At 43.2% G+C, this 27,698-nt stretch overlaps 1 protein-coding gene across 3 annotated transcripts; it reads right to left on the bottom strand.

Moving 5' to 3' along the window:
• Positions 1-161: 161 nt before the first annotated feature.
• UGDH (UDP-glucose 6-dehydrogenase) lies at positions 162-25,851 on the bottom strand. Of its 3 annotated transcripts, none has more exons than XM_028745252.2 (12): positions 25,835-25,851; positions 20,200-20,368; positions 17,761-17,862; positions 16,160-16,360; positions 15,822-16,019; positions 14,203-14,350; positions 13,610-13,704; positions 11,931-12,061; positions 9,077-9,210; positions 4,321-4,412; positions 4,104-4,214; positions 162-2,203 (listed from the first exon to the last, which is right to left on the bottom strand). In XM_028745252.2, exons 2-12 carry the CDS (start codon positions 20,359-20,361, stop codon positions 2,093-2,095), a joined length of 1,485 nt encoding a protein of 494 aa, XP_028601085.1. In that variant the 5' UTR covers positions 20,362-20,368; positions 25,835-25,851; the 3' UTR covers positions 162-2,092. The 3 variants fall into 3 exon arrangements, with proteins under 3 accessions (XP_028601085.1, XP_028601086.1, XP_028601084.1); XM_028745253.2 differs by lacking the exon at positions 25,835-25,851 and adding an exon at positions 24,725-25,705 and having other exon boundaries at positions 14,227-14,350; XM_028745251.2 differs by lacking the exon at positions 25,835-25,851 and adding an exon at positions 24,725-25,694.
• Between the last annotated feature and the right edge of the window lie 1,847 nt (positions 25,852-27,698).

Below are 27,698 nucleotides of genomic sequence, written 5' to 3'. Positions count from 1 at the left end.
GCAAAGGAAGCCCATAGGGAAATTCGTTTTGCGAAGTGCCTCCAAAACGGAAAACCCTTTCATCTAGCGGGTTTTCTGTCTTGCAAGGCGTTCGTCTTGCGGGGCACCACTGTAATAGAACCAACTTAATACTGGAAAAAGCTAAGCATCACAGTAGACCGTTACCAATGAGTAGACAAATATTTATTTTTGTAATCACAATGAGGTAGTAAGCAGATTATAATATATGACATAAGGTTCTGTTCTGCTGGAACTCTGTGAACTTTTTGTTCTGGCAATATTCTTGAGCGTTAAGTGTTGAAACAGCAGTGGGAAACCACTGTGTTTCACGGCAGTCATGAATGATATGCGGTTGCCTTATGAGTGATGTCCCTTCCAGAAATTGGACTTAATGCAAAAAAATATGTTAATGAAAATGGTTTGGGAGACTGTTTTGCCAGAAAGGCAGCTCTAGGGAGCAGTGCTTGCAGTTGATCGAAGGAAAGAGGAAGGATTGTGAGCTTTTGCTATGCTTCCACTCCCAAAGTATAAGAATGTAGGAAGCCCCAAAAAACAATTAAAAACAGGTGGCCGTTGTATGACTTTTAGCAAGTTGAATAGAATTGGGGGTGTAGATTAAAGAGCCACTAACAATACGCTGATTGGAATTCCGCTTCCTAGCTCAATGCCCTGGTAATTGGAAAGGAAGAATCTGCCTGTTTTTACCAACATGCAGAGCTTTCACTTTAAGAACCCTTGCTCTAGTAAAATTAAATCTATGATCTAGAAAGAACTGGACATAGTGTGATCTTCTAGTAAAGACAGCATTTGCTGTAGTAGGGATTTGACTTCAGAGCCACTGCAGAAACTTGGAAAAACCACTTTTATTTCTGGATGAAATCAAAAGTTGTTGAAACCAAATAGAAGCAGCTTTTGGCTACAATGGGAAGTGAAATCTTCCTTATTCTCTAACTTTCAGCGGAGGCTGTAAAAGCTACTAGCCCATGCTTGTGTACCTAAGAGAATAAAGTACAGACTCCATGTTATAAAAAGCTTATCTTCCTGCTTGCTTTGGGAGGATTTTTAATGACTTCTGATGATCAGGTTTGTGGCTAGTCGTGCTGTAATGGTAGAACAGTTAGCAAAATATAGAGCACATATCCAGACCATTCCTCTTTAATAGGGCTCTCAGGTTTGTAAAGTTATATTGCATTCATACACTGCTTAGTACCATATTTTCAGCCAGTTCTATAGAGGCATGTTATTTTATAGACAAGAACCTGCTGCTGAAAGGATAGGATAGGAATGAGGCAGCTTGTCCCAGGCAGCAAGTCTCAGGATAACAAATAACCAATCATTGATTTTATTATAACGTTACCACAAGGAATGTATTGACTTCAGGCTGCCTTCTGATCCTGAAAACCCATCTCTGCAGCCATCCCAACACCAAAATAGGAAGATGTGGTGTTTCATGGGAGCAACAGACCTTCCGTTGAGCCCCGTGGTTCACATATTATGGTGAAAAGAAAAGCTATCCTTGAGCAAGCTGCCCACACCTGCCTAGAGTCAAATTAAAATGAGCAATGTTGCATGGCATAGTACAGATTAGCGTATCAAACAAGATGGGAAAATCCCTTTTCTCTTTTGGATTGCAACATACATCATAAAAATTTAAAGTGCAGTTTGTAAACCTCACAGAGTAGGAAGTCTTGGAAGGTTGAAGCTGAGTTTATATATATATATATATATAAAAATTACTAAAATCATCTATGACTGTACAGTTTTTCACTTCAATGACAAAAGTTCCAGTATTATAAAAATAGAGATTATAAAACAGATTCTGGATTGAAATGTCCCAGCTACAATGCTATTATTGAAAAAAATGTCTTCATTATGAGAAAATATTCAGCATGATTCAGTCAGAGTTAAGTACTTTTTAGTCCTGTTGATCTCAAAAGGAAATATTTGAGGACATGATTACCTGTCCCATTGATATCAAAAGGACAAGCACTTAACTTTGGCTCCATTGTGTCCCATTTCCCCCCGTTTTTTTGTTTTAATTCATGCTGGTTTACAGCTCACATGGGAAGAGCCCTTCGGTGACAATTGAAACCTATACCCTTGGCTTCTTCAGAGGAGGATCCTGCAAGCTAAACTTTGGTATGTCACATGAAGAAGCAAACGGAATCCTTTTTGCCGACACCTTCTTCCCAATTGTCTCAATCTAAAGGGAACAAAACATAGGGATGTTAAGTCAGACAAAGTATACAATCGCTGGTGTTCCCAAAATGATGTTAGGACCCAAAATGTGATTTCACAAGTACCTTCTGAAGTCACACGGTCCTCTTAGGCCAGTTCAGGCATAAGCTTCCCTCTCCGCCCCGCCCCATCCCAACATCTCTAATGTGCTAAGACTGAGAACATGCCTAGGTTTGTGTGTTTCTACCAGGTTCTGATCAGTGCATAGAGAAGGCAGCACTCAAGCCAGATGATCCCTTGTTTTTAAAATGTAGGAATTCCCTTATCCTGAATGTTGCTAGTGCTACAGAAAGGTTTCAATATCTAGAGTTCAGAGACATCTTTCCTTCAGATATCTGAACCAGAATATTCCACAACTATTGCCTTCTATGCCAGATAAATGTTGCAAAGACAGGGAGGATGTGTGAACGCCTTAGGCTGGTTCTTATTCTCACAAGGTGTATTAAAATCCTTACAACAGTATAATGAGGGAACTAAAGACAATTTACTCCTGTCCCCCACCCAAAATCAGGACCATGCACATCAGATCGACCTACGTAATGCAGACAATGGTTCACCCCAAATCAACCCGGCACACTTGAGACAGGAAAATGAGCTCCAGATTGTGCTTTTATATTGAAAGAACATGTGATCTTTGGATGAAGAGCGGTATAGAAATTTAACAACTAAGATAATAAATGATAAATAACCTGGGTTTCTAGCCAATTTGATCTGGACGAAAACCTTTTCGTTATTCTGAATGGGATGGTCAGCCACATATCCTTGGTGTGAGTACAAAGCTTTCTGCTGAATCGTCCTTAGTTTTTTCTCTAGTTGCTTGCCAAGCTGGTGTCCCGCCCCCCCCCCCGCCCCATTTACAGTAACTCAGAATATTGGCAACTTTTAGGACAAAAGCATGTAAGTTCATGGTAAGGTAAGGTAAAGGACCCCTAGACAGTTAAGTCCAGTCAAAGGTGCCTACAGGGTTGTGGCACTCATCTTGCTTTTAGGCCAAGCGAGTTGGTGTTTGTCCACAGACAGCTTTCCGGGTCATGTGGCCAGGATGACTAAACCACTTCTGGCGCAACGAAACCCCGTGACAGAAGTCAGAGTGCACAGAAATACCATTTACCTTCCTGCCGCAGTGATACCTATTTATCTACTTGCACTGGCGTGCTTTTGAACTGCTAGGCTGGCAGGAACTGGGACACAGCAACAGGAGCTCACCCCGTCACAGGGATTCAAACCACTGACCTGATTGGCAAGCTTAAGAGGCTCAGTGGTTTAGACCAAGTAACTTAGCTACATCTAGGGATGACTCAAGGTTTGTGCAAAGGTATCTCCACAGATAAGTGTAATTCACTGCTGCTGAAGACTCTGGCATGGCCCAAGGCGCCACCACAGTATGCAGCCTAAGGTATATATTGCCCAAGACATGTTCAGGCCCACCAACATCCTACAAACCAATACCTGCCTGGAACAACACGGGTAATCATTTCTATGTTCTGACTTATCATATGGCTTCAAGTTACAAGAAAGGAGATTCCAAACAAACATCAGGAATAACTTTCTGATGGTAAGAACTGTTCTGACAGTGGATGGACTCCCTTGGAAGGTGGTGGATTCTCCTTCATTGGAGGTTGGATGGCCATCTGTCATAGATGCTTTAGTGGAGATCCCCGCATTGCAGGGGGTTGGTCTAGATGACCCCCCAGGGCCCCTTCCAACTGTATGATTCTATAAAGCCCAGAAAATACACAGCACTCTCAGTAATACCAAAAGAGGCCATGTTGGTGTAGGGATTGAATAAATCCTTGCTCTGCTTCCCTCTAAAACCATGCAAGGATTTTAATGTGAATTAGTGGATGGGCAAAAGCAAAACTTACCTGGAAGCCAATGCCCTGCAATTCATTATGAAGGTCATCAAGGACTCTTCTGCCATCAAAGATGAACGCTGGCTTCAACATCTTTTTGTGAATTCGCTCGTAATCCAGCTCCTATATACATATATATATATAAAACCCAACAACTCAGAGACTGTTTCAGGGACGGCAGTTGCTAGCCCTGGTTCTTCTGAATGTTGCTAAATGGCACTCTGTTTACCTTAAACATGTCCCACTCGGTGCAGATAACTAGGGCATGGGCTCCATCACAGGCTTCATACGGGTCTTTGCTAATGGTGACCAGTCGAGACACTGTAAGGAGCAGAGAGGGAGAGAAACAGCAGGACTGTGAATTGATTTCATTATTTTTTTTAGGTCGATCTTTATTGAGTTAAAATGAATACATCGATACAGTATTTGCCATTTCTTTCACAACAAAGAAAGAAAGAAAGAAAGAAAGAAAGAAAGAAAGAAAGAAAAGAAAAACACAAGATAAGGACAAGGGTATAAAAATCAAGGAAAAAATAAAAAGAAAAAACATACGTAATTATGGAATTCCTCAACATTAAGTATTTTATTAATACATTGATTATTCACACAATTAGAAATAAAAAGTGCTGCAAACATTTAAAAAGACTTCCAAGTATTCTCATTGTACTTTATCTGTTATATACATTATACAGCACAGTTACCTGTTTCTTGTGATTTTTCATTATACCTCAGTTACATTTTATGAATTTCAAGGATCAGTCTAATTCTGCCAGATTTCTGTTTACACCATAATTTTCTAAGTATTCTTTATATATTCTCCATTCCTTATAGTCTCTGTGTTTTGTCTGACCTCTAACTCCTTCTGTCATCTTTGCTAGCTGCAGGTATTCTACCATTAGATTCTGCCAATTTGCTATATGGGGTATTGATTGACTCTTCCAGTTTCTTGGCACTAATATTCTGGCAGCTGTTATCCCATACATGGTCAATTGTCTTTTTGATTTTCCAAGTTCCTTTGGCAGCATGCTTAGGAGGAAAATTTCCAGTCTTTTTTAAAAAGTAAGTTTAAGTAGTTTTTTGAGTTCTTTGTATATATTATTCCAAAATTCATGGATTTCTATACAATTCCACCACATGTGTAGATAGGGCCCTTTCTCTTTTTTACATCTCCAACACATGGGTACCGTATTTTTCGCTCTATAACACGCACCTGACCATAACACGCACATCGTTTTTAGAGGAGGAAAACAAGGGAAAAAACATTCTGAATGAAACAGTGGATGTATCATTTTTGTGCTTCATGCTGTGGCCACAGACATGTGATCTGATGATGAATTTGGGGTGACCCAATGCAAAAATCCTGAGAATTCCTGTGGATCCATGCTTTGTAACTACGTTTTTGCACCATTGCAGCCCCAGGCAACAGTGGGTGCATGATTTTTTGGGTGCAGGCTGTAGCCATGGTCATGCTATGTGATCTGATGGTGAATTTGGGATGACCCAATGCAAAGATCCTGAGAATCCCTGTGGATCCATGCTTTGTAACCACATTTTTGCACCATTGCAGCCCCAGGCAACAGTGGGTGCGTGATTTTTTGGGTGCAGGCTGTAGCCATGGACATGCTATGTGATCTGATGGTGAATTTGGGGTGACCCAATGCAAAGATCCAGAGGATCCATGTTGATCTATGCTTTGTAACCACATTTTAAGTGGGGAGCGAAGGAAAAACAAAGAAGGGACATGAGAGGGGTGTGCAGAGAAGCAGCTGGCTAAGAATGCTGGAGAGGGATTTAACGGGTGGGAGGAAAGAAAGGTAAAAGTTCCCCCCCAACCAGCCATCTCTCTCTCTCTCTCTCTCTCTCTCTCTCTCTCTCTCTCTCTCTCCCCCTCTCCCTCCCTCCCTCCCCCCCTCTCTCTCCCTCTCCCTCCCCCCCTCTCCCTCTCCCTCCCCCCCTCTCCCTCTCCCTCCCCCACTCTCTCTCCCTCTCCCCCAGCAGCACCGGAGCACAGAGAGGAATTAGAAAGAATTCTAATTCCTCTGCTTGCCTGGAGGGGAGGGGCTTTCCCTGCTCTTTGTTCCGTTTCAGCAATCACAGCAACGAAACAGAGGAGGGTGGGCAGTAAGACCCTGAGGCAGAATGCAGGAAAGCAGCCTCTTCCTCTTTTCAGGTTTCCCTTCTCCGTGACTCACGATTTGACTTTTGCTTGATTTTTTGGCTCCAGGGACCACACATTCGCTCTATAACACGCACAGACATTTCCCCTTCCTTTTTAGGAGAAAAAATCTGCGTGTTATAGAGGGAAAAATACGGTAATCTGTTTTTATTCATTTTGGCAAGTTTTGCCAGGGTTTGATGCCATCTGCACATCATCTTCATAGTATTCTCCCTGAGGTTATAACTGTGAATTGATTTCAATGAGAGATTTGTGGCACCATTTTATGCCAAAGATTTGCCGGCACAGGGTCTATGTTGCTGGCAAAAACAAACCACAATGACACAAGTAAGCCACTTGGGGAGGTTTTTTCTGGCTGAAGGAGAGGATGAAAATGTTTTAAATCAAGGACAGATACACCGCTCCTGTAAAGGACCCCTGGACAGTAAATTCCAGTCAAATTTGACTATGGTGCGTGGCGCTCATCTCGCTGCTGTGATGGATAGGCTTCAGATGCACTGATGGAACATGCTGCCAACCATTCCACAGGCTGGTCTTGAACTCTTGGCCCAGAAGGGCTGTGTGTGATGTCTGAAGGCATCCCAGCCAGTAACTACATGGGTGGTGGGTGGTGATTCTTTCTCCCCCCTTTGGGCTTGAAAGCAAAGGTGGTAAAGGCATAGGAGGAGCTCCACACCCCCACCTGGAGGGCTGCCTGGGGACTGGGAGTAGTTGGGCTGTTGGTTGCTGTGCCATTGGGGCTGATCAAATGGAGGCATCGTCGTATGATCCTGTGTGATGCTGGCATGCGTGTGTATCAGTTGTGGAGAATTCATAACCCCCACCCACCCAATGTATGGGCATTATCTGGATACTGGCAGTAGGACAGTCCCCAACTGGTGGGCACTGGCAGTTTCCAGGGACACTGGGGACATGCCTGTTCTTTCCCTGCCATGTGCATTTTCTAGTTGTGCATTTTGCCTCTCCTTTTCCAGACTGAGCACACACTGGTGATGGCAGCTGTCCCACCATTTCAGCAGCACCATCTTTCTAGTCGTAGTACAGTGACAGCCTAGGATTATTCTGCCGAGCACTTAGAAAGCATAAAGGACTTTGACTGGGCAATAGCTTGCGATCTCTGCTATTATACTTCAGTATGCAGTTACAGTCAGGACTCTGTGTACTCTGTACTAATAAATCAGTAACTAAAGCCGAGCACTGAGGATGGCTGAATTTTGGCTGCAGCACACCTCAAGTGCTGAAAGTCAGTCAGTCAGTCAGTTTTATTGCACATAGCCAAAGGCTGCCGCAATGTACACAGAATCATTCAACAATTGAAAGAAAATATACTGGATTGATACAAAAAACTTAAAACATTTATGTTATCAAGACATTACCTACTCTAAACAGAGCTATAAAAGTACCTTAATATACAAATTAAGACATTAAACTATAAAATTTATAAGCTAAAATTATCACATGGCCACTAATATATTTAAAAATGATGTTAATTAATACAGTGTGTAATTATATTCGGAGTTTGATGATAAGGATAAAATATAGCTTGATGTAAAAAGGTAAAGGTACCCCTGCCCGTATGGGCCAGTCTTGACAGACTCTAGGGTTGTGCGCCCATCTCACTCAAGAGGCCGGGGGCCAGCGCTGTCCGCAGACACTTCTGGGTCACGTGGCCAGCGTGACATCGCGGAAGCGCTGTTTACCTTCCTGCTAGAAAGCGGTCCCTATTTATCTACTTGCACCCAGGGGTGCTTTCGAACTGCTAGGTTGGCAGGCGCTGGGACCGAGCAACGGGAGCGCACCCCGCCGCGGGGATTCGAACCGCCGACCTTTCGATCGGCAAGCCCTAGGCGCTGAGGCTTTTACCCACAGCGCCACCCGCGTCCCTATAGCTTGATGTAGATAGGGTCAAATAAATTCATCTCCTTTACAAGCATAACTGTATAGTGATGAGGGCTAGAAACGTGCTTTAAAACTCAACAAAATGAGAGTCTCTGGACCCCACATACCATACTATGAACTGCCCCAACCCCACTTTCCACAGATACACAGCCTACCTACAACTTTAATTATTTGTTATTTAGTTGTTTAGTTGCGTCCGACTCTTCGTGACCCCTTGGACCAGAGCATGCCAGGCACTCCTGTCTTCCACTGCATCCTGCAGTTTGGTCAAACTCAACTTTAATTACAGCCTAACAAATCAGCTCGCTTGCCTTATATGGTTATCAATGGGAGGCCTGTTCCATTTGAGCATTTGAGTTGTCGGCAGTAAGGAACAGGAGTTTTCCAGTTTATGCCTCAGTCCTGCGAAACTACCTCTTGCAAGGGACACATCGGTGTTCTTCACTTCTGACTCTTAAATAGCTTTACTCCAAAATGTCCTGCACTAGATGGAAGGAGGAATGTGCTCTAGGTTTTGCTACTGTTTTAAAGGGCTTCCCACTGATAACTGGGAAACACTAGCCTGTGAGCGCTCCAGTTGGAAAACAGCCTTTACCAAAGGTGTCATGGACTTTGAAGAAGCACGAACTCAGGGCGAAAAGGAGAAACGTGCTAAGAGGAAGGCATGCTTGGCAAACCCTCACCTGTGATCAAATCGCACCCAGAAACCTATGTCCCCACTGTGGAAGGACGCGTGGATCCAGAATTAGCCTCCACAGTCACTTAGAGACTCGCTGTTAAGACTGTGTTCATGGAAGACAATCGGCTACGAGTGATCGCCAAAGAAGAAGAAGAGTAGCTTGTTTTTATTGTACAGACAAGCCTATACCCTCAGAGCTGGAGGAGCTTGTAAAAAGCAAGCCCCACTCACCTTGATCATCTTCAGATACACCTGGATGAGAAAGATCTAGAATGATTTGTTCCTTTAGCACTTTAGGGTCGTAGATATGAAGTTTCGCTCCTTCATCCATTAAATACTTGCTGATGTAGATGCTGGAGGACTCTCTACAGAAAAAAACAACAACCCCATCAACCTTTTACTGAGAAGGCTTCATGAGAAAGTTGCATTTGGTAACTACAAGCTGCAATGTGATTTGTGGAATGAAAGTGGGCAGGAGGTAGTTGGTGTCCTACAGGATCTTAACTTACTAAGGAGTAAGTCCCCTTGAACACAGTGAAACTTTATTTCCAAGTAAACAGACAAAGGCTAGCACTATAAATCTGGCATCTGAAGCCTCCCGGAAATCAAATCATTTGCATGATCATCATGATTGGACAAACCTGGGGAAACAGTGTCCCTTGTTGTCATAGTCTTATCTTGCAAGAGTAAGTCTTATATTGCTAGTAGCAAAACCAAATGAATAAACAAGGAATAGAAACAAAACACAGCTTTTCAGCAGCTTTTCCATCCTTGCCACAACATTTTTCCAAGCTTGCCATTCTGCACTGTAAAGGTCTCAAAAAAACGCCATCTTTTCCTCTTAAAATCTGTGGTTAACAGAGTGTTTGTCAACTCAAACGGTAAAATCAGGGAATTGCTGCTGAGTCATGGCCTTGGCTTACTCTGTTAATCCTAAAGCCATAAACAGAGAAGGGCCACTCCAGGCCAAAGGTAACTAGAAAAGAAGTTATCAGATGGCAAATTAGCTGCATATTATACAGAAACTACATTATATTAGAGTCAGTGTCTACAGAACTTTTTTAAAAAATACAACTCCCTCCTCCTCTGTCTCATACTATTCCACTGTCTTAACGTGAGCCTTAATTAAACCCCCCTTTCAACTTGCGCCAAATCTGATCTTCCACGTCACCTGTTTATATGACCAAAATCTGTTTTTCACTGCATTACAACTGGATACACAGTTAAGCTTCCACTGTATGGTCTGTTGCCCCATCAGACTGGTTTTTGATCTTTTGTGAGGTCTGTAGCACTAAAACTCAATCAAGCTGCACTGCTGAGCAACTGGATGAACATCTGTCTGCACAGCTAGCTAGCATTGAACTCACCACAAGCCAAGAACAATTGCTGGGCAGATAAATCAGAGCTCCAAATAAGCTAAGCTCGGGTAAATAACAAAGTTCCATCAATTTAACAGGTCAAGGGGAAATTATCTGTCCTATCAGATATTTTGTTATCCAATTACCTGGCTTGTATCATGAACTCAAAACCAGGAAAGTTACCCTTTTGTTCACTAGAAACTGGTGTCTGCCACAGAATTCCCATTCTTAACTATCACAGCCTTCTTTTTTCAACGTTATAACAAGAATGTTTCTAGCCCTCAGAGTCCTATAGATGACATTTTGAACCCATAAAGATAGAACCTACAAAGAGCAGAATGCAAAAAGTACTTTCACAGGCACCTAGGGCTTGGACATACCTAGTGGGATTTTTAAATCTTGTTATTTTCTTTAAAAAGCAACCCAGCTTCATGCCATAGCACAAATTACTTCTAAAAGTCACCTTGGTTTCAAAAGCAGTTTGCACAGGTGTCTTCAGGAGTGGGCTACTGTTTAAGACAAGTCCTAGGGCACAAGGAACTACTTGTGCAGTTCTTGGAATTCTGGCCAGAAAAAACCCCCTCTTTAATAGGGCAGAATTTCCACCTTGAGTCGAAACCTCTCCCCATTTTTGGGAATCTCTATGCAACATATCCCTCTGGGTTACAGGGATGATTGATGGGTTGGCCAAAGAGGCTGGAGGCTGCCCAGGGGGCATGGGTAAGTGGCTGCAAGAAAACCCCAAAGGCAAATGGGTCACAGGGGATCAATTGGTCCGTGAGAATTTAGCAACCGTTTCCTGCAAATTGCCCCCTTTAGGGAGAAACTCAGATTCAGAGAAACCTGTGTCTCAAGGCACAAGCTTGTTGCAACATGCGCCAACTGCACAACTCTCTCTAGAGTCAAAAGTGAGGGCCAGAAGATGAAAGAGGGGGAATTCCCTGACTCAACCAATCGAGGGTCAGGGTCAGGGTCAGGGGGAGAAAGTTGGTGAGCACAACCTTCTCTCCTTGGGACATGGGAGCATCCCAGGTTACTGCCTTTCCCCATTGTGGCACAGTCCCACATGCCCCATCCAATGTTTTCAGAACTGGTAGAGGAGTTCCCCAACATGCAAGGGTTTCTCCTCCAGTGAATCAGTGGGAGAAGCAGAGGCTCATACGGCATATTCCTTTACTTGTGGAGTTCTCCTCTTCATAAGCTACATCGCTGCTTGGAAAAGAGATTTTAAAGTTCACGCAACTGAGAATGTCCATAGGTTATGCAGCAAGACTGTTAAAGGGACCTCGTTCAAAAACAAAGAGCCTTTTGAATAGAAAAATGGGCAATAATGCTGCAGTAGTAAACAAGTTATTGAGGTTGTATGCAACAGTGTTGCTCCACTGGGGGGGGGGGGAGACTTCTGTCAGCAGAATGGAAAGCAGCTGTGTCCAGCAGTTTCCCCTCCCTCCAACAGCCCTCCGAGCACACCCACTCACCCAAATCTTCCTCAAGGGCTTCCTTCCAGAGCAAATTTAGGGAATGTACTGAAACAGCTCCCCTCTTTACTCTGCTGATGGAAGCTTTATATCAGTGCAACACCTTAGGGTATAATCTTTGGCATTTATTTTGGGAACAGTGTCCTGTTTTCCTCTAAACGCAGGTTGGGTCTATTTTGGCTCATGGCATGAAGTAGCTCAGAGAACAGGTATCTTTTACAACTGCGGCTTGAGCTCACTTTGTGTTACCTTGTGTCGCCGGTGTCTTTCTTGAATGCAAATCCCAAAATAGCAATCTTCTTGTCGGTGACAGTGTTAAACAAGCTGTCAATGATCCGAGAAGCAAATCTTCTCCTCTGATAGTCGTTCATGTCGATCACCTGCAATTGGATTGGAAGCAGAGAGCCACATCAATGGTAATATATAAAAAAATTGTCCAGTAGCACCTTAGAGACCAACTAAGTTTGTTCTTGGTATAAGCTTCTGTGTGCATGCACACTTCTTCAGTCAGACCAACACGGCTACCTACCTGAATCTAAATCAATGGTAATGCAATGTTAGTAGTAATTTCCATGAGTCTGCACTTGATAAAAGGAGTGCGCAGGATCTCAAATGCCAAAGGATAAAGAAAATGCATGCAGCTCAATTACATGTACACATGTGCTTCTTCTGCATTAATGTACATATTCTTCCTAGTCACATTTGGTCTAAAATGGCTATTTTAAAGTTAGGAGCAATATCACGGCAGCAAAGCAGCTATTTGGGCTATTCTGATTTGATCACAGAAGACCATGACGGGGATCCAGATAGCAGAAATGTCCACCAAACTCCCACTCTTCATCACTCAGCATTTTCAAATGTTTCTCTACAACATGGCTTAGAATCAGGAGGCTGGATCTAGTCTTCAGTGAGTTGCACTTATGTCCTATAGATTTGAATGAGAGCAATTAAATCATGACTAACCTGTGCCGCTGATTTCAATGTGACTTAAGTTCAACTAATAGTCTGGATCCAACCCATGCTCTTAAAAAATAATAATGAAAAGGCCGATGTGGCTAGTTAATTTCTGAACCCAGCAGGAGAAAAAGCCGATCTTGTGATTACTTCAAGCCTGTAGGACCTTTGGTTGCAGAAGTCTGCTTCCTCCTCAGCCCCAGTGCCAGAGGCCCATTCCACACCAAGAGGTCAAATTTCCTGGGGCCCTAGCTTCCTCCTCCCTACCAATTTCTGCAAGTGGAAAAAAATGGATCACTAGTGGCCTATGTCCTACCCTCTGGGCAGTCTGACTTTCAGAAAGAATCAGAACTAGGCACATTTTGTGAGGTCGATTTCCGGGACTACTTTTGTAGTTGGGCGAGGCAGACTGCTTAGGCTGTCAGCTTCACCCTAAGCAATTGCTGGTGCAGATTCTGTTGTACACTGGCTTCTCCTTCTCCATGCTAACCCTGAACTTTGTATCTCTGGATTTTTACTTTATAGAATTATAGAACCCATTGCCAAATCCATAAATTCCTCTACGGGCACTCCAACTTCTTGCTTCCCCTGGGTAGTTTCCTTGCTGCCTAAAAGACTTGTCCAATATGCCCAAAGTGCTCATCCAGGTATATCTACATCAGTCCTTACTGCGCAGTGCCCTGTTGGCTTCAATAGGACTTATTTCCAAGCAATGTATTTGATGTAAGACTGTCACTCAATCCCAAAGCTATATAAATGAATGAAAATGTTGCCATATTTGAAAATAGTTTTTCTTCCCAATTGGGACTCAAAAGTGATAAATAATTTGGTCCTGAAAAGCAGCAAAAGGGGTATTAACAAAAGTATTAGTGATGTGAAAATAGATGCTATTCTCAGTTCTAACAAAACACTTGCTAACAAGGTAGGAGAGTAATTATATTAAGAGATTTAATTTCCACTGCATACATTCTTACCTGTTGCCAGTAACGAGCGACTTCTGACAAGTTCAGAGCCTCACAGAGATAAACCAAATTCAGAACATCTTTTTGAAAACAGCTCCCACCAAATCCTGTATGGGGGAGGAAGAACCTCATTACTCCACCTGTATGATTTCTCTTTGTGCACTCTGATCCTAGGTACATTTAATGAGATGCACACCCCTAAAGAGTTCAATGGAGCTTATTCCCAGGTGTTTGTAACCTTAAAAACACCTGATGGGTGTCTTTATATCCAGTGATAGCTAACCAAAAAACTTATTTGCTTCAGGATCAATGCTGACCAGTTTTAAGAGCCTTCCAAATAAATGAATATGCTTAAGAAGTTTCTCTCCCGAGAACATTCTATGTCTTGTTAAAATAAGCAGGATTTTGTAGCTAGAGTCCAAAAAAGGAATTACACATTTGGGAGAAAAAAATAAAAAAATTGGCAACTGTTACTGAGAAAAATCTGGGTTGAAGAACAGACTTAAGAAGGCCACAAAACTCATGTTTAGAAAGGCCTGTTGTCTAAACACCATATTGCCAAAAGTCACAACCAAGACAGAAAGAGAGAGAGAGAGCGCATTTACCAACACTGGCTTTCAGAAATTTACTTCCAATCCTTTGGTCCATTCCAATGGCTCTTGCAACTTCTTCAACGTCCGCACCTGTTGCCTCGCAAAGAGCACTTATGGAGTTGATACTGCTGATTCTCTGGGCGAGGAAAGCATTAGCTGCCTGGAGATGACAAAGAAACAAGAAAACAACCTCAGAATGTTTCAGAATGAGCCAGTGTGGTGTAGTGGTTAAGAGCAGTAGTCTCGTAATCTGGGGAACCGGGTTCGCGTCTCCGCTCCTCCACCTGCAGCTGCTGGGTGACCTTGGGCCAGTCACACTTCTGTGAAGTCTCTCAGCCCCACTCACCTCACAGAGTGTTTGTTGGGGGGGGGGGGAGGAAGGGAAAGGAGAATGTTAGCCGCTTTGAGACTCCTTAAAGGGAGTGAAAGGCGGGATATCAAATCCAAACTCCTCTTCTTCTTCTTCTTTCTGCTGAAATGAATGGCGGACGACAGATTAAGTATGACAGTACATCTATTATGGGAACGGAATGTTAGAAAATGGGTCCTAGAAAATCCATATATCTTTGTTAGCAAAGCTATTTATTATATTACATCTGTGTTAGAACATAGCTACTTTATAGGAGCATAATGACTTCTTTATCAGAACCACAGTCCCCCACACAATTCCCCGATACCAGAGGCACATATGTCTTATCACATTACCTGATAGTGTAAACTTGGCACTGGACAAAGAAATAAGTATTCTGAGATACTGATTGCCAAGTTTACTTCTAAAGCCACGAGAGCCAGTGACAGGCCACTTGTTTCAGATCTCTTCCTTTATAAACCCACCTGGTGTTGGATTTAATTTGCTTTAGGTTTTCTAACAGGCACTGTCTAACCCCACCAAAATGAAATAGGGCTTGTTGCAAAATTAATCTGATGAAGGCAGGTAGTTTGTGCTCAATCAGCAAAATCAACTTTAAGGTACAGTCCAAACCTTGGTTGTCGAACGTTTGATTTCTGAAATGTTTGACAAACCGCAAAGTGAAAGCGGAAGCCTCAATGCAGTAGGGAAACTCAAAACAGAAGCCGTGTAGCATGTTCGGCTTCTGAAAATCATTTGAAAACCGGAGCAGTTACTTCCAGGGTTTTGGCATTCAGGAGCTGAAACATTCCAAAATGGAGGCGTTCAGGAACCAAGGTTTGATTGTAAACAGCAGTGGGATTTTCCCAAGCCAAGGCAGCAGTTTCCAGGCTTATTCACATGGGCTGCTCTGCTACTACGAGGACCTGGGTAGGCCTAGGGAGCCTCTGGCTGCTACTGACTTAACAACCCTGATCTGACCAGTGGGCCACACAGTCATGGATAAAGCAGCTGAGGACTTGGGATCAACATGCTACAGACAGTCACAGCATGTAAATATTGCCCAGATGCCATCAACCTTTGTATTGATGCCTTGGGAGTACGAATCAGTGGTGCAGCAAAAGCCTTTTTGTGGAAACAGACAGATGAAACTTGCTTCTTCTCTGATATTTTGTAACAGCGCTTTTCAGAGGCTAACAAAATACCAAAGATCTAACACTGCTAAGCCGATACTTCATACTTTCTCTACTTTGTCGATGTCAGAATTTCGAAGGATACCAACCAGTTTGGAAAGTTCAGATGACCAAGTGTTGGTTGTAAGGATTTTCTCTTTGGGCACCCACTGCTCATAGACAGCACACAGAGCGCGAACTGCTTTCTGACCCTCGGGCGTCTCATCTCCACCAATCAGCACGCGGTCTGGATTCTTCAGGTCTTTGATTGCTGTGCCTTCAGCTAGAAATTCTGGGTTAGACAGAACCTGCACACAAAGACCAAAGACTGAATCTGAATCACAGAATGATAAAGTTGGAAGGGACACCCCATGGGTTATCTAGTCCAATCCCAAATGCATTAAAAGAGAGAGATCAAAATGCACTCAATTCAAAATGGTTATTTTACCTGCAAATTTAAGTCAGGTTTCGTGTTGGCATCAAATATACGACGAATGCTCTCCGCAGCACGGACAGGGACGGTGCTTTTCTCAGTCACAATTTTGTATCCGTTTGAGTTCTGCACGATCCGTCTCGCACACGCCTCAATGTATTTCAGATCTGCTGCCCGACCTTTTCCCATGCCATAGGTCTTTGTTGGGGTATTAACCTGGTTGCAGGTATAAGCAAAGGACATTTATTTAGGAGGTTGAAAAAATGTTGATATCCCCTTTCTTGGCTGTCATGTTAATGTAAAATTCTCATTCAACTTTGGCTAACTAAGGAAACCAAATTTCCATGAAAGTCCAGATGTTAGGTACTACAGTGGTGTATTTGCCTTCAAGCCTACAATCTCAATTGGTGTTTGAGGAATAATATCAGGCAGGGATTCAGCCTGAGTATATTTATTAAGCTGCAATCAAAGGAGGAATTTTCAGGGATTCCACCAGAGGCCTCTTCAGCACAGCTCAATGCAGATTATGTGGCAAAGCCAAATGCCTATAAGAGCTTTAAGATCAGACTAGCTCTCTCACCTGCTCAACTTAAGGACTCTGCTGTTCTTTTTCCCCCTCTTGAAACAGGCCACCTCTCCCAAAGAAACACAGAAACACATATAGTCACACAGCTTGCATGCACCCTAATTTATTGAATGAAGAAAACCCTTTCTAGGTTTGGGGAGTGGGGGCAGGCTTCACAGAAAAAGTAGTTTAAAACAGGCCTCGGTACAACTTGCATCCTCTTTATGTGAATGGCTACATCCACAAAAAAGAACTGCCGATATAATTCCTTCCAACATAGAGAGATTTCTGTTCCATTTGTTCATCCAGCTGCTGGCTGGCACAGTGAATGAAGGAGCTAGCAGAGCCATCTATCACAACACAGCTACTAAAGAAGCATCCCTAAGCTCATGCCCAATTTATGAAAAGGCCATTCATGACATCTCTTCAACTGTAGCGCTCTGAAATCTTTATTCTGGAGGCAAAATTGCTTTTTGCTTCCCCATACCCTTTGAGTTGTTTTCTCTTAAATTAGGAAAAGGAGTGAATTTCAGCAACTGAATCGTCTGAGTCCCAACACACAAAAAGAATTCTGAACATTGATTTCCAATTTGTTGATTATCTAGAACATACTGTTAGCAAGATGAGATTTGCAATTCATTTTTCAAAGTCCAGTTGGGGCGTTCTCTCCTCACCCCCAACACTTTTTATGGGATGGGCTATGACTCAGTGGCGGAGTACAGTACATGTTTTCCACACAAAAAGTGGAAAGTGATATTTTCAGGTAAGGTTAGGAAGAACTCCTATCTGAAAGCAAAATTATTTAAACTACCATTTAAATCTGCAGGCACCACACAAAATTGTCAGTGCTGCTACTATTTATATTTGTGCTTGTGGAACTCACAAAAAAGGGCAGAAAGGTTTTTGTATATCTGTGCAAACCACTCCCTCCCTAACATGAACCAGCCAGCTGAGAGTAGCTTATTAAGACAGACGGAGAAAGAGACTGTTTTCTTCCACTTCCCAAAATCTCTGCCCCTAGCATTATTCAAGGGGGAAAGTAATTACTTACAGAAATAAACACAAGATCAGCATCTCTGATGGCATCATCAATGCTGGTAGAAAAAAAGAGATTCTTTCCTCTGCAGGATTCTACCACTTCTTTTAGCCCTGGCTGGAAAAATATCAGCAAGTTATTTAAGGGTTAAAATGTGCTTTATACCTGAACAAGCAGCATGCATTCCCCATAAGAGACCCCCAACCCCTTTGATCGATATATTTTGTTCTAACGCTTGGCTTGTGATCATGAACAAACCAGGAATCATTGTTCAAAATAAACTCTAGTTTGGTAAAGAAGCCCACTTCAGAACCATGGTGTGAAGTCGGTTTGTTTTCCAATTAACTGGAGTTTATTATAAACCAGGATTTCTGGCCTGCAGATAAAAACGTCAAGAATCAGGGAAAGCAAAACTGAATCGTGGGCTCATTGTTCCTCCCAGCCTCTGTGGGAGGAGGAGAGGTGACTGCTCAGACCAGAGGCTCTGATAGGCTTGCATAAATTAGTACATGCAACCCTAAAACATGGTATAGTATTCTGTGCAAACCCAACCACAATGTCTGGCATGTACAGTGGTACCTCTGGTTATATACTTAATTCGTTCCAGAGGTCCTTCATGTTACAGACTCCGCTAACCCAGAAATAGTACCTCGGGTTAAGAACTTTGCTTCAGGATGAGAACAGAAATCGTGCTCTGGCGGTGCGGCAGCAGCAGGAGGCCCCATTAGCTAAAGCGGTGCTTCAGGTTAAGAACAGTTTCAGGTTAAGAACGGATCTCCAGAACGAATTAAGTACTTAACCCAAGGTACCACTGTATTAAGAAGCATACCCAGTTCCCACTGAGCCATTTCAGTATATATACTTTATACTCTGGATTAAAATTTAACTCATCCAGAGAAACAGGGCTTTAACAAAGGCCACTTGCCATTATTTACCCTTGATGCAACCTGAACTATAAACTCCAGCAGCTGTTTTAAGAGTAACATATTCAGGTCATAGGGCTGCCAAAGGTCTGGTTTCCCCCGGGATTTCAAGGGTGGTGCTTTGTCCTGGATTTTAGGCAAGTTTTTGTAAAAAGAAGCTCAACAATGTCAAGAGTTTCCTTAAAAAAAGATCAACAACCTTTGATAGCAACCCTATCGGGTCATATATTCAAAAAATAAGGAAGCACTTTAAATCCCAATAATTTTAAGGAACTCAGAATTCTAAGTGCCCCATCCCTTTTTGAAGACTGACTAAAAATAACATGTCATTTAGTGTAATTCTGTGCCACAATTTGCAGCAATTTTCTAAACAGAAACAATAATTCAATGTTCTATTGAAAAACATGGCTGTGCTTCTGCCAGTGTACCCTAAAACAGCATTAACCACTGCTCTGATGTCAGTGGCAACCACTTCCCCATGTCTTGAAACAGACATGTTTCCCATTAATAAACCATTTGTGAGGTAGATAAAATTGAATCACCGCTCTACAGTCAGAAAGAATGTGCTGACTCTTCACAGAATTGTGCAATTCCTGGATGTGCAATGCATGTTCATTTTAAATAACCAAATGGCAAACCCAGGCCCTAATCATCAAAAGAATAACCTTTCGTAAAGTGTTATGTTCTTTAGGGAAGCCTGAAAATAACCAGATCTAATGCCCTGTCCTGAAGCATCTAATCCTGTAAACTTGGAACAACTTCCAGCCATTTACATTCAAATCAATTTTGTGCCTCATAGAGTGAAAAGGATTGAGTGCCTCTTGTTCCTTCTACAAACAAACTTGGCTACTTTTCTGGCTCGGGGAGCTAAGCCACATCGAGGAACTCAACCTTTTCAATGACATGGATGTGTTATATGACTCTTACACATAAAAAAAGAGGCCAGAGTTTTTCCTTTGAATTCCAGGTCTGTGCCCACACCTGCAGTTTTAATTATGTTTCCCTCCTGCTATTTGTGCAACTAAAAGAGAGCAGTCCACACTACATCCTGTGATATGTTACTGGTTGTGCTCTGTTTCCTAGTGCAAAGTTAAGCACCTCTTTAAAGGGGCACAAATGATTTCAAGCTCTTAGAAGTGTTGCATATGACTCACTGCTTAGCCATTGTCCAAGCCCTCCTCTTTTGCTATTATATTACTAGTAAATTCCACTTCCATCATGAAGTTCACTAAGTGGCCTTGGGTCAGTCACTACTGCTCCGTTCTACTCAGTTCACTTGACTGTTGTGAAGGTAAACTGGGACCACCCTGAACTCCTTGGAGTGGGATACACATGCTAATAATGACAATAGCATTAAAAAATAGCAATAGCAAAAAAAAAAAAAAAGAAAAGAAAAGAAAAAAGGAAGGGAAAAAAAGGAAGCACACATTTTTGGAGGCATCTAACAATGAGATACAGTCTGGAAGAGATATATGATATGACAAGTATAGTAAGGTAAGAATGGAAAACTGCATTATTAAAATTCAGTTACCTCATAAATTGGAAGTGTATCGGAATTCCATGCATTGATTCTAGCTTCATTGACATCAACAACAGTGACCTTAATTTTCGGACACATATGTGCAATGACAGAACACGTTGGTCCACCTACATAACCAGCACCAATGCAGCAGATTTTCTTAATTTCAAACATGATTGTTCTGGTGAGAAAGAAGAAAAAAGTGGGTAATGTTCAGTTTAAAACTACTGTGAACACTAAAACCCAGTCACATTCTTATATTGCGCACAAATTTAAAAAGGAACATTTTTGGATACTTATTCACAGCAAATATGGCATAAAACATTCTCCGTCTCCATTTGGAAGCGTTTTAAAGCCCGGCTTACGCCAACTCAGCAAGACATTTAACAACATCTGTGAATCATTATGAAGACAACAACATTTTTCTAGCAAGACCAAGTGAAAACACAAGTGTCTCCGTTGTAGAAAAGCGTTAAACAGCTTCACAAGCAATTATTTGTGGGGGCTACCTCACCCACATAGCTCACAAATACTGCTTCTCCACCCCGCAGCCGTAAGAGCACTGTATGTTTCCCCGTTGGGGAAATCGAGTCTTGCACTATGGCAGCTACAGAGTTCTGTGCACACTGCTCTCCTAATCTTTTTTCTTATGGTAGACTAGGAGTATGAAGGCACCCAAGCTGTCATAAAACTGTCCCTTACCCAGCCAGGGAAACAAGGCAACACTATGGCAATTACCTATGTGGTCCTCAGTGAGTATTCTGATGGGGCTGAATGCACCACTGGTCTCTGACTCAGTGGTCCTTGCAAATGTTGGGTTTCCCTATAAAAGTGGGGTATCACAATCATGCCAACTGACCCTGCCTCTCCAGCACATCCAACATTCATTTGTTGTTCATCACATTTCTATTCTTGCCTTTGTGCAAGGCGTGTAGGCTCCGAATTTGTGCAATCCAAACCTACGCACAGGTAGGCATCTATGCAAGGTGCTGAGAGGCCCCTCTGGCACAATATCAACTCTCTTCCCTACCCCAGAATCTCAATGTCTCTCCTGGACACAATCACTGAGCGAATGAGTTTTCAGAATTAAGAGAGATCTGGCAGGCATATAACTGGTAGGAGGAAAAGAGGCACAAATGAGGTTGTGTCTGTTGCTAACCAAGTGGTTTTTTTAAAAATGCAGGCCTGTTAGATGAGAACCAGCCTTTGCAAAGAGCCACAGTATGGTACATTGCAAGTCCTCCTCCCCTGGATAAACACTGTAGACTTCTCCAGCAGCTAGAGTGAAGGGCCTATATTCACAGAAAAATTCAAAAGCTGCATTGTAGCCACAAAATAGGATTACCAGCTGATGCTCCCAAGAGGCCTTGCTGAAGGATGACTGAGTAACAAACCTTGCAAGGGGGATGTCAGAAGAACTCCAGGCAGGCTTACATGGGCAGCTCAAGATAAGAGTATGGAGAAAAGGTCCGAACATTACAGTAGCATTCAAGCCCTTTCTCAAGATGTGATATTAGCAATGGGTTATTGTTGCTCTTCAGGCTTACAGAGAGAAATAAAAAGAGCCAGTGTGGTTGAGTGTCAGACTACTACCCAAGGGTTCAAATCCTCACTTAGCCATGAAGTTCACTGTGTGGCCCACCTCTCAGCCTAACCTACCTCACAAGGCTGTTGGGGGGATTAAATGAAGATGGGGGAACCATGTACACCATTGAACTTCTTGGGGTGGAAGGCAGGGTATAAATGCAATAAATAAAATAAAGGAACAGAACAGAATCTCAGGCACCGTGTGGTTGCAGGCAAATTGACATAGGAGAGATACTGAGTTTTCTTAAGGAAAATAGAAGTAAAAGTTTTTAAGGTCAACCGTTATTAGTGTTGTTAGCTACTGGCAAACACACAAGCCTCTCTGAAACAGGATCTTTTCCCCTGCCAGCAGAGGAAAATGAATCATTGAACTTGGATGGAATGAGGAAAGGGGTCTGTTGTGCAATAGACACTCAACCGAATATGTGAGGATTTCAAGAACTGGTTTGCCTTGTGCTTGCTTGTGGTTTAGCCTCTCAGAAGCTGACCCAAACAGTTCAAATTACAACATTTCTCAGTTTCCCTTCTTCAGGCAATTTGTTTTGGGGCTGGTTTGATTGGCTTTCTCTCCCAGCTTCCAGACTTTGTCTATCACAATTCTGCCTAGGCAGAAATTACAAGTCAAGCTAGATGCATCTTCCATTAAAACCAAGAGGCTTTTCGCCACTGCTGGCTAAACATTTGGTTTAGCATATCTACCCCAATGAAATTCCATCAGCTCTAGTTTTCTTCCTGCAGACCACTTCAACTCCTTTTCATGCAAGATAAGAATTACTATCCTCTTCTAGATTGTGGCTGCTAGTCATGATGGCCATGCAAGATGCCTCTGAATACCATTACAGTGGTGCCTTGGTTCCTGAATGGCTTGGCTCCCAAACAAATCGGCTCTTGAACGTCGCAAACCTGGAAGTGAGTGTTCTGGTTTGCGAACGTCCTTTTCAGCTGTCGGCATTGGTTCTGGGGCCAATCAGAAGCTGCGCCTTGGTTTGCGAACGTTTTGGAAGTCGAATGGACTTCCAGAACAGATTGAGTTCGGGAACCAAGGTACCACTGTACTGTGAATCACAAGTGGGGGGACGGCTGCTGCACTAGGGTCCTATTTGCAGACTTTCCATGGACATCTGGTCATTCACTGTGAGAACAGAATACTGATCTTACATTTGATCCAGCTCTGCTTATATTATATTCTTATGCTGAATTATTCATGCTACCAGGAGAAGGTGTATGTATGTGTGTGTGCATGCTAACATGCTAACATATGTTCCAGCTACATGCGTGTGTGTGCATGCTAACATATGTTCCAGCGAAAGACTCATTGAAAACATGTCGTCAGTGAAAAGAACAATCTTCTATCTTTTTTACCTCTGAATTCAATCATGAGAATGCAGCTTCAAAAGTATGGAATGTCTATGCTAACAATGATAGCTAATATTTTATGGATCTATCTAATAACATTTGCATAATTATTCCAAGTGTTCAAAGCATTTCACATGTGTTGTCTAGCTGTAATCCTAATAACAATCTCAAGATAAGTCTATTATTCCTTATATTGCAATGGAGGCTGAGCCCAACTAGTGAGCTAACTCTATATAACAAAATAACATGGGCAGAGCAATCCTATACCAATTATAGGGATAAGATATATCACTGCTATGCTAGTGAAATTGCTGCTCTCTCAGTACAAAATCCTTAAATGGTGCCAAAAGCCAGGAGGCACATCCTAGTGCCCCTCTCTGGGAAGGGCATTCCATAGGTCTGGTGCCACCACTGAGAAGCCCCTGTCTTGAATATGGGTACCCAGAGGAAGGCAGAATATCTGAACATAAAGGGCAGGATGACAGGGAGGCAGGTGTTCTTTCAGGTACTAGAGGGAGCTCAGTCCCAAACTGCAAAGACCTCAGTCTGAAGGTAACACTGGCACCAATATTCTGGGCCCAGAAATAAACCAGGAGCCACTATAATTATTTAAGCATTTGCCACAAAATGAACTTGAGTTAGTAAGAGTGCTGGATTGGAGAAACCTGGCTTCAAGTGCTTGCCTAGTCACAAAGTCCACCAGGTCAGTCACTCTCAGCCAAATTCGCTTAACAGGGTAGTTTTAAGGATAAAACATGGCAACTTCCATGTACAGTTCTGAGAAGCTTTGAGAAAAGGTGGGATACATATGTAAGTAAGTATTTACAGTAAGAACACTTCAGGAATGAGTATAGTAAAATGGGATGTGTTGTTAAAAATTAGTAATGGCAACATATAAATTGCCTCCCGATTGACTTCCAGAAGACTAAATCTGCACACAGAGAGTATTAAGTGGGTGTGGTAGTTATTCCAGATCAATTTATACAGATCACAGACTGGTGGAGTGATCTTTGTGCAAAATAAATTATTCTCGAATACTTCTAAAGAGGAGCCCCATTTTTAACAAACCCCCAAAACGGACTCACTAGATCTATATGCAAGCATCAGTAAGGAGACAATGGGAGCATTTCAGAGCAATTCTGAAATAACAGCTTTCAGAAGAACTGAAGTCTCAAGTTATTTGGAGTCTTAAATTCCTGTGTGTGTACATGTAAGGGATACCACGCACCGATAGAGGAAGCAGCATTGCAAAGCAGTTGGGAAAAAAACCCCCACAAGAGTCATTCAAACGCCCTGACAAAGGCAGGCTTCTTCTGAAAAGGGAGTATCTCTGGCATGCCTTAGATTAAACAGCAAGCTCCCAGGGAAAGCCATTAAATTTAACATCAGCGAAAGGCGAAATATACACGGAAACTCAAGGCAATACACACCCTTAAACCTCCTAGCAAAATCAAACGATCCCTTTGTCCGGTAAGAAAAAGGCTTTGGTGAAAGGGTTTCATCCTGCGCAAGGGGGGGAAGCAACCCCGGAAAAGCGAGGGTGGGGAAGAGGAGAAAGTCCGCAAACATTTTAAAGAGGGAAGGGAATACATACAGCGATCCGCGGTCCCGGTGCCTCGGATGGGCAGGAAGCGAAGGAGGCTGTGCCGCAGCTGGACGGAGCAGGAGCGGATGCGGCCAGGCAGGGATCGAGCAGGCGAGTGGATCCCAGGCGCCGGCGCCGCCCCGCTTTTAAAGAGCCGCTTTCCTCTATTTCCCCCCCGGAGGGCAGCGGCGGATCCCTCCCCTTTCCCGCCCGGGCAGTGGGAGGGAAAAGTGGGGCCCGGGGGCGGGAGGATGGCGAAGATCTGGCCGGGAGGAGCGAAAAAGGAAGGCGGCGATCGGGCTAGGAGATCTCGCGCTGCGGAAGAGCCAACGAGGAATCCGCCGGCATGTTTGGGAGTTTGCAGGATGGATGGATGAATGAATGGAAGCGGGTTACTGGGAAAGCAGTACTGGGATGGCTGGAAAAGAGCGAGAGAGCTGGAAGAAATCCGCAGGGGGGCGAAGGATCCCTGGATCTCGGAGGGAGGAAAAGCAAAGCCTATGCAAGGGATCGGGGACGAAAAGAGGTGGCAGTGAGGGGAAATGAGATTTATTTTTGGAGCCTGGAGGTATTTGGAGGCGGCCGAGGCGAGCAGCTCCTACCGGAGAGAAGAGGCGGGGAGATTTATGGGGAAGCATAAAATGCGGGTGGGAATCGTTTGGGAGAGCGAGGTGTCCTCAAGGATCTTGAGGGGACGAGCGGAGTCTCTTATTCTGCCTCTCGCTTCCGCCTCCTTCTTCTGGCGAAGGTGCTGATATTTTTATTATTATTAAAATTTAAACCCCGCCCATTTGGCTAGGTTTCCCCAGTCACTCTGGGCCGAGGCTCCCAAGCCGGCCTCTACCTTCTTCCCCAGCGAGAAAACGCTGCTGCCGTTGCCCGAGGCCTAGTCGCCTCTGGCTTCCCGCGCTAAGAGAAGCGGGCTGGGTGTGGCGGCAGGCAAGGCCTCCGGGGCCGCTTCGGCCTTGCTGCTGCCCCGGAGCTCGGCCTCAAATTCTCGCTGCACACCCAGGCGAGCGCCCTGAAGCGGCGGGGACTACGAGAAGCGCTTACGCGGCCCATCTTCCCAGCCCCGCCGCCTCAGCGACGTGGCTTTTCCTGGGCCTGGTCAGGGTTTACCTCACGCGCTCCGTCTCTGGACGGCCGAGCGAGCGCCTCGATTCCTCCGTCCAGACAGGCCGCGTTTGAGGGGATAGTAAAGCATTTGGGGGGGGGGGAGAAAGCCGGCTGCGGCCGCCCCTCTCACGGCTGAAATTTTATTTTATTTTTACTTTTTTATGGAGGCTTTTATTGGGTGTTGCTTAGGGAAACGGGATACGCAGCGACCTTTTGATAAAAGGCTGTGGCCGGAGTGGCTTGACCACCACATCTCTTTCTTCACTGGGAATTGGTAGTTCCGTGAGGGGAGCGGGAGCCTCACCCTGCTTAGGAGCACCCCTGGCAAACTACAGCTCCCAGAATTCTTAGCGTGCGAGGTGGCGTGGCTTTGAATACGCGGCGTGAACGGGGTGCGATTTAGTGGTTCTCCAAAGGCGCGCCAGGAGAGGATGGCAAGGCTGGCGGGAAGATTCAATGATCATCAGAGACTTTTAAACATTTCAGCACGGTATTTTATAGTAGCAAAAATAAAAATAAAAATATTGGAAATATACAAATGTAATGGAGAGTTCACGCCTAACTTGAGGAGGCATACATCTGTGGGATGGGATGTGTGTGTCTTAACTTTATAAGCCTGTTTATTATATATATTTTATTTAGTTTTCATTTTGCCTCATAACAAATTAAACATTTTACAAACTTTGAAACATCCAGTGACTTTGCTTCTCCTTCCATGGTTCATGGCTTCCTCTATATTTAACCATTCAAATCAATTTTCAAACTTTTACATCAGTTACTATTTACTATGTTGGATTTATTTTAATGCTGCCAGTGTTTTCAGCTGTGTACAAATATTTTCCATATATTCAATAAATATTTTCCACTCTTCTTTAGACAGATGTTCTTCTTGCTCTCTTAATCTGTGGGTTAAACCTGCAAGTTCTGCATATTCTAACATCTTTAAGTTGCCAATCCTCTTTTTGGGCTAACAAAACATGGGCTGCTGTTGTTGCATACAGAAATAAACTACTGGCACCTGGGAATTTCTACTTGGGTTATTCCCAACAAAAAGGACTGGGTTTTTGGGGAAGGTAAATTTAAACATTTTTTTCAGCTCATTATAAATAATTTCCCAATATTCTTTCACCTTTCTGCATGTCCACCACATATGAAAAAAGGTACCTCCCATTTCTTTACATTTCCAACATGTATCTGATTCTATGTTATACATCTTAGCCAACCTACTGAGAGTTAAATACCATCTAGGAATCATTTTCAAATACAGTGGTACCTTGGTAGTTGAACGGCTTGGCTCCCGAACGCCACAAACCTGTAAGTGAGTGTTCCGGTTTGCGAATGTTTTTCTGAATCTGAACATCTGACACGGCTTCCGATTGAGTACAGGAAGCTCCTGCAGCCAATCAGAAGCCGCACCTTCAGGAGTTAGAATGGACTCCCAGAATGGATTACCGGTAAATTCAGGAACTAAGGTACCACTGTAGTTTTCTTTCAGAGAATAACACACAGTAAATTTCATATCACTTTTCCAAAGTTTCTACCAGAGGTCCAGTTCTATATTGTGTCCTGTATATACAGTATTGCCCAGTGTGACATTGGATGCTTTTAAGTAGCTTGTCCTTTGTTTCCCATTCTAACAAGAAATGACTGATGTTTATTTTTTAACAGTTCTTTTTCAAATTGTGATCTTTGGTCCAAAACTAAAAATCATGGCAACATAATAATGTAAATGGGGCAGCCAAGAGAAAAAGAAGGGAGGAGGGAGCTGTAAAAAAACAAAACAAAACCTAAGTTAAAAGATTCAACTAGATAAACTCTTATTCTTTCCCAAACTGATCGTGTATAAAATCCACACATTCACAGAGGG

The sequence above is a fragment of the Podarcis muralis genome, chromosome 9, assembly GCF_964188315.1.
Source record: "Podarcis muralis chromosome 9, rPodMur119.hap1.1, whole genome shotgun sequence".
Taxonomy (NCBI): Eukaryota; Metazoa; Chordata; class Lepidosauria; order Squamata; family Lacertidae; genus Podarcis; species Podarcis muralis.
This window is presented reverse-complemented; position numbering and strand designations above follow the sequence as displayed.

Bases quoted from the DNA above. Each gene is read 5' to 3' on its own strand.
- UGDH (XM_028745252.2), bottom strand. From the start codon at position 20,361: ATGTTTGAAATTAAGAAAATCTGCTGCATTGGTGCTGGTTATGTAGGT. The intron at 17,863-20,199 runs GTAACTGAATTT...ATATTTTTCCAG, and splicing joins ATACACTTCCAATTTATGAG to CCAGGGCTAAAAGAAGTGGT. The intron at 14,351-15,821 runs GTTGGTATCCTT...TGTCATCTCCAG, and splicing joins CATCTGAACTTTCCAAACTG to GCAGCTAATGCTTTCCTCGC.